This window comes from Sus scrofa, unplaced genomic scaffold (assembly GCF_000003025.6).
Source record: "Sus scrofa isolate TJ Tabasco breed Duroc unplaced genomic scaffold, Sscrofa11.1 Contig1617, whole genome shotgun sequence".
NCBI classification, from domain to species: Eukaryota; Metazoa; Chordata; class Mammalia; order Artiodactyla; family Suidae; genus Sus; species Sus scrofa.
Window position 1 is genome coordinate 44,869 of NW_018084920.1, and position 9,771 is coordinate 54,639.

The following is a 9,771-nucleotide window of genomic DNA, read 5'->3' on the forward strand; positions in this document are numbered from 1 at the left end:
AGGAATATTAATATAAAATTTTGGCTGTCAACTTTACAGCAACGGTGCCAGTGCCCTTAAGATCAAGAAACTGCAACAACAGAATTAGATACACTGTGGTGATGCAGGCTAATATAAGTCAAATGATGAAATGATTTTTTTTTTGTATTATTGCAGGCAATGAAACCATTCTCTACTTCCTTTCGGTTAAGTAATTCACTGGTGTCCTGGTGGTTAAGAATTGTGTTGTCACTGCTGTGGTGTGGGTTCCATTCCTGTCCTGGGATCTTCTGCATGCCAGGGCATGGCCAGTAAAATTAAGTAACTCATGGACATTATGAAAAATATGGAGGTAAATGGAAACAAATTACATAGACATTGCCACTGTAAATTGTTTTATAAAACAGTGTCATATATTTTCCTACTCAAACATAAGTACCTAAGTAAACTTGCAAACACAGTTGTAAACTACTTTTTTCACCCAACCATTTATGGTTGATTTAGTTATCAATATAAGAGATTTAGAACAATTTTTAATGACTGAATGATATAATTTTAATCTCCTTCGATAATAAGTACCACTGGCTTGAGAACTTAAGTTGTTTCCATTTATTTTTTTTAAATCATTTATTTATATATATATTTTTTTGACTGCACAGCATGGTGACCCAGTTACACATACATGTATATAGTGTTTTTTCTCACATTACGTGTTCCATCATAAGTGACTAGACAGAGTTCCCCATTTCTTTTTTTAATAATAAAAAATACTACTTTAAAGTTTTATATAAAATCTTTGTTCCCACAACTATTATACATCAGTCCATTCCTATAGGGAAATTCTTAGTCGTAGGTAGGAAAGTTTTTATATTTGTGTGGCTTGTCATACAGATTTCTCATCAGATGTGCCTAAAAAAATATGTACTTCTAATCCAGAAATAGAAACCATTAGTATGACTGTGATTGTGTGGATAGTCTTAATAGATTGTCTTAGAAAAGACTCAGCATCTTTCTGTGTACTAGAGAGAGTTCTCTGCAGCTAAACAAAAATAGAAGATTAATAGACAGTTGAATTCGTACCATTGTTTTCCTTAGTGCAAAGGGATGTCAGTATAGGGTCCTGGAAAGAATTACCTCCAATAAAAGTTTAGAGATATCAGCAAATAAGGAATGAAAAAAAACAACTCTACTATAGCAACAAAGTATTGAGTGGCTGAATGAAACCTTAAGAAAAAAATTAGGATAAATTCCCAATAAACAAGCCCAAAGCACATTGAATTCTCTGTCGTCTTTTGTGTATTGCAGCCACTATCACTTTTTTCTTTTTACATTTTCTAAAACACAACCATTAACTTCTGTCGATATATATTGAGAACTGATTATATATTCTGTGCACTCTTCAAGGTGGTAATGGTACAGCCATAAACAAAGCAGACAGAATCACAACTGGCTCTTGTTGGCCTCACTTACTAGCTATTTTTAGGACTCGCACTGTATTATGTATTTTGGCACTAGTCTTGCTTTATCATCATAAAGATGGTTTTGTTGTCTCAGCAGATTTTATTAGATCACTGCAACCTGGGTGATGAATTAATGTACAGGCTGTGTTCTTTCACTCTAGAGAGAATGCAGTGATTCACTCTCAACTCTAAATTGTTGGGCTTTAAAGATTTTTTTTACAAGGTAGACGTGGACCTCCTGGTTTGTAAACCCATAGTGTTAAATATATTCCATTTTGATCAAACTACCTCGTTAATATTTTCAAAACTTATCTTATTTTTGCTTGAGGAGAGTAACTGTAATTGTATATATATACTTTTTGGATTTTTGGTTTTAAAGAAAGCAATGGCTACTATGATTTCATTATTTCCCTATTCAAGAATTTGATTTTTTTATTTTGATGTAAGATTAAATTGTTCTTTTATTGATCAGAGCCAGGTTAGAATTTAAGTAAGACCCTTTTCCTGGAAATTTAATTTCATGCTCTCTTGATACATAATGTCATCTTGGAGAAAGTTTATTTTCAACAAAAGTTGAAATGACTCAACTTCCTTATATTAACATGGATTGAAATGATGATTTGGGAGACAAGATTCAGGACTTACAGTGTTATGAGCATTTAATATGAACAGACAGTAGACCAGGGTGCAATAGTTAAGAATTGTAGATTATGGAGTTCCTGCTGTGGTGCAGCAAGTTAAGGATCCAGAATTGCTTAGTTGTTGTGTAGGCTGCAGCTAATCTTGGATTCAATGCCTGGCTGGGGAACTTCCATAGGTTTAGAGTGTGATGTGGCAGAAAAAGAAAAAAAAAAGAATTGATGATTATGACTTTAAGGTGCACTACTCTTTTTGTATTTATATTTGATACTGACTTTCAGCATTCTTTATGTCTTTGAGATCAATGAAATTCTTTTGATTAAGTCTGTGAAAGCTCGTTTCACTTGCTTGTTCCTCAGGGTATAAATAAGTGGGTCTAGCATGGGGGCAACTGAAGCGCTGAGCACAGACACACATTTATTACTTGCTGGATCATCTTTTGGTGATGGTTTGACATAGATGAAGATACAACTGCCATAGGTGATAGAAACCACTATCAGGTGAGAAGAGCAGGTAGAGAAGGCCTTCATCTTTTGCTGGGCAGAAGGGAACTTTATGATGGTCTTGATGATGTAGGTATAGGACATGATATCAGTCAACACAGCAAGGGCAACAGCCATCTGTTCTATGAGCTGGGTGTCTGAACAAGATATCTTCAGCAAAGGAGAAGTATCACAGGAAAAATGATCAATGATATTAGAGTCACAGAATTCCAGGTTTAAGCCCAGGCGCAGTGGTGGAAATATGACCAACCAACCTGCTATCCAACAGCAGCTGACAAGCCATCCACAGACTCTGTTGTTCATGATGGTCGCATAATGTAAGGGTTTGCAGATGGCTACGTAGCGGTCATAGGACATGGCAGCTAGGAGAAAAAATTCTGTGGCTCCAAAAAGGATGACAAAAAATAATTGAGCCACACAAGCATTATAGGAAATAGTTTTGTCCCCAGTTGATAAGCTGTATAGGAACCTGGGGATGCAGACCGTAGTGAAGAAGGTTTCTAAAAAGGAGAAGTGTTTGAGGAAGAAGTACATGGCAGTTTTAAGGTGAGAATCTACCAAAGTGAGTATAATGATGGTCATGTTCCCAGTTATACTCAGTGTGTAGGAGACAAACTGAAATAGAAAAATGAGAACCTGCATTTGAGGATCACCTGTCAGTCCCAGAAGTATGAATGTAGATAATGATGTACAGTTTCTCATGGCTGACTTGCACTTCTTCTCAACTCCTCACCAACTCAAGTGGCTTTGAACTGAGAAAACTCGTATGAAATTATGAGGCCATGACTATTGTGTAAAAAAAAATCCAATCTATACAGTGAATAGTCATTTTCTTCTTTGACTTCCTTATGTCCCATCAAAACTCAGGGATTCTCAGCTCTTTTATGAGCATAATAGGTCCCCTCGAGATTTTCTTATGCATTCATGATCAAGACCCTCGCCAAACTGGGTATAGAGGGAACATTCCTGAATATAATCAAAGCCATTTATGATAAACCCACAGCAAATATAATACTCAATGGGGAAAAACTGAAAGCCTTCTCACTCAAATCTGGAACAAGACAGGGATGCCCACTCTCACCACTGCTCTTCAACATCGTTTTGGAAGTCTTAGCCACAGCAATTAGACAAACAAAAGAAATAAAAGGCATCCAAATAGGAAGAGAAGAGATCAAACTATTACTGTATGCAGATGACATGATACTATACATAGAAAACCGTAAGGACTTGACCCCAAAACTCCTTGAACTGATTAATAAATTCAGCAAAGTAGCAGGATATAAGATTAACATTCAGAAGTCAGTTGCATTTCTGTATACCAGCAATGAAATATTAGAAAAGGAATACAAAAATACGATGCCTTTTAAAATTGCACCTCACAAAACCAAATACCTCGGAATACACCTGACCAAGGAAGTAAAGGACCTATATGCCGAGAACTATAAAACTTTAATCAAAGAAATCAAAGAAGATGTAAAGAAATGGAAAGATTTTTCTGAAATCATTTTATATTACAGTCCATATTTTTCTACCTCTTGTATGTTCTCCCATCTCTAGTTTTCAGTTAAGCTAAATTTTGCCATTTGTTCTCTCCAATGTATTTAGCTATGGGATTAGAAAACATTATCCATGTGGTACAGTTTTGTGGATATTATAATGTCCTTTTGCTCCTAATAATTCTTTACTACTCATCAGGTTGAATGGATTTCTAAGTTACTTGGAAGTGTTGGTTCCTGCTAAATGCAAATAAATGGCAGAGTTTGACATTGTGTACAGGCTATGTGTGCAGTATTGGATTGTTTGCTTTTACTGCCATGATCAGAGAAGTTATTTCATTTTTATTTTACTTTTGGCTTTAGAATTGTCATCGAAATAACACGCAGTGTTTTCTAGTTTAGTCATTTATCTCTAATTTCTCCATGAATCCCCAATCTTCCTTCTATTTTTCATCTGATAGAACCTCGTGTTTTATGTGTGGTACATAAACAAGTTACCTACTCCAGTATTGGGTAAAGAAATTAGTATAAGTAGAAAAAAAAACCCAAAGAAATTAACCTCAATTATTTATACTTTGGAGGTCATGAAGGCCAAGGGAAGACAGAATGAGACACAAGTTGGAGGAAGAGACCAAGGAGTCATGATGAGCTTGTCAAGTAGTTAATTGAATTGTATCCTGTAGCGGAAAAGTGACCTTAGTGGAAAAACTGGGAAAATCCTAATTATGTCTGTATTGAAAATAATTCATTTCTTTTAATTTTATTTATGTTTCAATTAGTCTTTTGCCCCTCTGACACCACAAAGCTTGGCCCTTCTGGCACCCCTGGGACTCACAGACCTCAGCGAGGTCCATAGCCCCTAGGTGTTGGGATATGGAGTCAGGAAACCTGTGCATGGTACCACCATCGCAGATCCGACAGGGGGTGCCCAGAGAGTGTGCGATATGCGCCTTGGGGGCACAGGTGGTGGTGGTGCTTACCCAGCCAGGCCTGGCTTGGGACCCTGAGCCATCCTTAAATGTGTATTTTAGTTTTCAGTATTTGTGTATAGTGTTTGTTCCTTAGTGTTAATAATTGAACTGTGATTGTAGAGGATGCTACCGTTAGGGCGAGCTGGGTGAAGGCTAGCTAAGAATTATGTGCACTATTTTTTCAACACTTGTGAAAGTGCAATTTTATTTCATTGTTAAAACTTACCAACTAGAAATAAAAAAGAAAGAAAGAAAACCAAAAAAGCAAACTGCAATTGCTGAGCACTTTCTATGTGCTGGGCAGTTTGTTAGGGCAAGTCTTCACATGGGTTATTTGTCTGGTGTTTATATTCTCTAATCTGATTGCATTTCAACCGTGTTTTAGCAGTGAAGTCGATTTTATTCTGTTTATAAGTAGGTCGGATATTATTTGAAATTAACGCTGACAGTTGAAATTGTGGATGAATGTTAATTAGAAATGCCCGAATTGCATGGATTCTGTCTCTGCCTACAAGCCCAATTATAACATCAACTCCTAAGACCAGAAGTGCTTGAGGTTTTTTGACCCACGGATAGCACACTCCTGTGATGAAGGTTCTATATTTAGAAAGGAATATTCCCTGTGAAACAGCTCTTTCGAGTGTGTTCACCAAAGAGGACATTCACTTTCCACAAAGCAGAGCAAAATGTTTATAATTTGGGTGGAGTCTCTTTCTTGTTCCTCTGTTCATTAGAAGCGTCCCATCCCGCCCTTACCTTCACTAGAAGTTACTAGCAGGATACTAAGTTTGGGCTTAGTGTCACTTCCTGAGAAAAAGTTTCTTGAATCTTCATTGTCTGAGTTACATGCCTGTTGTTTTTGCCTCTTTTGCACATAGTACTCATGTCTCTATCACTGAGCCTGTAAGTGTATTTTTTTGCTATTGGGCTCTTCATAGTCTTGTTCCCTGAGATTCCACAGTAGCTGGCCCTATTCAAGAGCTCAATAAATAACTTAATTTTTAAAAGAATAAGTTTTTTATGTATTCTTTGGACTCAGAACAAGCAGTCTGTTTCTCATTTAGTGGAATTTCCATTGTCTTTTATATAAGAGAGAATGTTGCATTCTGTAATATAAATATGTAATCCTACATGGGGGGGGTTTTCCAATTTTTAGCTGCGAAGGCTCTATTAATTCCTTTTTTAGCTTTTTGAGGTGTAATTGATATAAGAATTGCACATATTTAATGTATATGCCATATATTGTCTCTGTTGCTTGGTCTCCTTTTTTTTTTTTCCCCAAAAATGAGCTCTTTAAAAACATAAGACTCATTCTTTGCTCCCTAGAAGTACCAAAAAAGGCGACATGTCAGATATAGCCCTAGAGTTAAAAAAACCTGTCCTTTGAAATGTGTTGCTTGGATCAAAAAGTAGAATATATTTGGTCTTCTCTCTGATTACTTACATAACCGCTAACGCAAGGAACTATGTCTAGTCACTTATGATGGAGCATGCTAATGTGAGAAAATAGAATGTGTGCATGTATGTGTAACTGGGTCACCATGCTGTATCGTAGAAAAAAAATTGTATTGGGGAAATAATTTAAAAAATAAAATAAATTTAAAAATATATACATTCAATTAATTACCACACCACACATTACATGAAACGTCTCTGTCATCCCAAAACATTTCCTCATGACGTTTTGCAGACAGTACACTCCATTCTGGTCTCATTCAGTCACTGACCTGCTTTCTGACACTCTGGATTTTTTTTCTTGCTCAACAATGTGAAAACATGGAATATAGTGTGTGTGACACCGTTTGCTCAGCATAAATTTTTTGAAATTTTCTATTTTATTTGTTCTAGAGGTTTATTCCTTTGGGCAGTTGAATGGCTTTCCATTGCATGATATACCACAATAGTTTTCTCTGTTTTTTGGATGTTTACACTTTTGAGTCCTATGAATCCAGCTGCTATAAACATTCATGCATGTAATTTGGGCAATGTATAGTTTCATTTTTCTTAGGTAAATAGAGAATTTGCTAAGACATATGATAACCAGGTTTAACTCTATATGAACCTGCCAGAATGTTTTCCCAAGTGGTTGTATCACTTCACGTATGTCGACCATTCCTTTGTGAAGTTCCAGTTGTTCTCTGTCTTTGCTGTGACTTATAGTGTCAGCCTGTATTCTAATTGTAGCCATTCTAATAAGTCTGTGTGGCTCATTTTAGTTATAATTTGATTTCCTGATGACTAGTGATATTGAGCTCTTGCCATGTGCTTGTTGGCTATTCATGTAACTTCCCTTATGAAATGTCCACCAAGTTTTCTTGACCATATCTGTTTGGTTATTATAATTGAGCTTTGGTAGGAAATTGTTAAGGATGTTTGAATTCTGCAGTCATGAGGTTTGTTGGTCTACATTTTTATGCTCATAGTTTCTTTGTCTGGTATTAGAATCAGATACATGTGAATTTCTTAAAATGAGTGAGAAAGTATTCTTTCTTCATGTATTTTGAAAGAATTTGCAAAGATGGGATCATTTATCCCTTGGATAGTATTCATCAATGAGGCAACATGATTTTGGTGTTTTCTTTGTGAAAATATTTTTAGGTATTAATTCGTGGGTAAAATAGAAATGTATGCAGATGTTCTGTTTCTTTTTGAGTCAGGTTTACAATTTGTAAGTTTCAGAGAACCTTTCCATTTCATCTAAGTTGTTGACTGTATTGGTTTCATATTGCTCATAGTTTTCCCAAATTAATTTGTTGACATCTGGAGGCCCAAAAGATGGATGATAACTTGATTTCTTGTGCTGATCATTTCATCATGTATAAAAATATGGAATCACTATGCCGTACACTTGAAACCAATGTAATATTGTATGTCAATTATACTTGAATAAAAAAGAATGCCATCTCTACACCAATACTGTAAAATAGGTAGGAAAAATGTCTAAAAGAAGAAAAAGAAATGACTGAATTATGATGGGTTCTGGTTAATGGATTAAAAATGATCTATTTTATTCCTCACAAATCAACGTTCAATAATTACTTCTTCAGTATATGAAGGGATTATAATATTGGTTATCAGCTTTATGCAAAAATAAGGTAGCTTTGCATATTTTGAGTGGTTTATCAAGAGATACTTTTTACTTTCTTCTTTTTTTTTTTTTTTTTTTTTTTTTTGGCCTGCACCCACAGCACATGTAGGTTCTCAGGCAAGGAGTCAAATGGAAGCTGTAGCTGCCAGCCTACACCATGCAACAACAATGCCAGATCTGAGCCACATCAATGACCTACATCACAGCTCACAGCAATCTTTCGAGTTGGTTTATCAAGAGATACATTTTACTTTCTTAAAAGAAATGCAGTTTTTTTGAGAGAGTCATGAAGGGCTTGTTTAACTTGCTTATTCCTCAGAGTATATATAAAAGGATTCAGCACTGGTGAAATGGAGGAAATAAGCAATGACACACTTTTATTGAGATTTACCTCTTCTTTGGCAGATGGATTGATGTAGATGAAGATGCAGCTGCCATAGCTGATGGAAACGACAATCATGTGGGAAGAACAGGTAGAAAAGGCTTTTTTTCTTTGTTGGGCAGAAGGGAATTTTAGAATCGTCCTTAAGATGTATATGTAGGAGAGAACCACACCTACAAGAGTGATGATGAAGGTCAACACAGCACAGGCTATAACCATCTGCTCAATCAACCAGGTGTCTGAGCATGAGATCTTCAAGAGACTAGGTACATCACAGCCAAAATGATCGATGAGATTGGAATCACAGAATTCCAGATGAAAACACAAGCTGAATGGAGGGAGGATTATTATAATTGTTGCCAGCCAACAGCAGACAACCATTGTTTTGCAGAGTTTGTTGCTCATGATTGTCATATAGTGCAGGGGTTTGCAGATGGCCACATAGCGATCATATGCCATAATTGCTAAGAGAAAAAACTCAGTTATCCCAAAGAGGTCTGTAAGAAATAATTGAGTGAAACATGCATTATAGGTAATTGTTCTGTCCCCAGTTGATATACTGTATAGGAATCTTGGAATACAGGCAGTTGTAAACGAGATTTCTAGGAGAGAGAAATTTTGGAGGAAAAAATACATGGGGGTTTTAAGGTGGGGATCCAGCAAGGTTAGGGTGATGATGGTCAGATTTCCAGCTACACTCAATATGTAGGTGAGAAAGAGGAAAAGGAAAAGCAAAAGCTGCAGCTGAGGATCTTCTGTCAGTCCCAGAAGGATGAATGTTGTTATTGCAGTGTGGTTTCTCATATTGACTCCTGGATTTTGTCAACCGTAAATGTCAATGTCAGAGAGATTTGAATGCAGAATTCAAAGACATCATCCACTGATGAACACGCTCTTGTGTATTGAACTCATCCAACATGCATTAGTTTTACTTTTAGATTGGAGGAATACATTTCCTGTTTTACAGTGAGCTCAACCCCTTAGTCTATTTATTTATAATGACAAGTGAAATTATACATTTTGTTTAGTTTATAGTTTAACTTTTCCTTTAGTAATTTCTCAAAATTAATTCATAATGAATTAAATATATTATCTCCTACACTGCATTGTGCATTTTTTATTTACTTTTATTTTTTATTTCATATATTAAGCAGTTTTTTATACTGCCAAAGATTGTTCTTCAGTACATAAGCATATTTTAAAAAAGTTAATTCAGTGTCATTCTTTTGCCTTAAATTTGGGAATTATTAAAA

The 9,771-nt window shown here is 35.8% G+C and overlaps 2 protein-coding genes across 2 annotated transcripts; both read right to left on the minus strand.

The window, feature by feature from the left end:
- Positions 1-2,365: 2,365 nt before the first annotated feature.
- LOC110258231 (olfactory receptor 6C2-like) lies at positions 2,366-3,163 on the minus strand. Its single transcript, XM_021081412.1, has one exon. It carries the CDS (start codon positions 3,161-3,163, stop codon positions 2,366-2,368), a length of 798 nt encoding a protein of 265 aa, XP_020937071.1.
- Positions 3,164-8,284: 5,121 nt separating this feature from the next.
- Positions 8,285-9,563, minus strand: LOC110258233 (olfactory receptor 6C68-like). The gene has a single exon (XM_021081415.1). It carries the CDS (start codon positions 9,320-9,322, stop codon positions 8,384-8,386), a length of 939 nt encoding a protein of 312 aa, XP_020937074.1. The 5' UTR covers positions 9,323-9,563; the 3' UTR covers positions 8,285-8,383.
- Positions 9,564-9,771: the final 208 nt, after the last annotated feature.

Excerpts from the sequence above, each read along its gene's own strand:
- LOC110258231 (XM_021081412.1), bottom strand. The coding sequence starts at position 3,163 with ATGACCATCATTATACTCACTTTGGTAGATTCTCACCTTAAAACTGCC.
- LOC110258233 (XM_021081415.1), bottom strand. The coding sequence starts at position 9,322 with ATGAGAAACCACACTGCAATAACAACATTCATCCTTCTGGGACTGACA.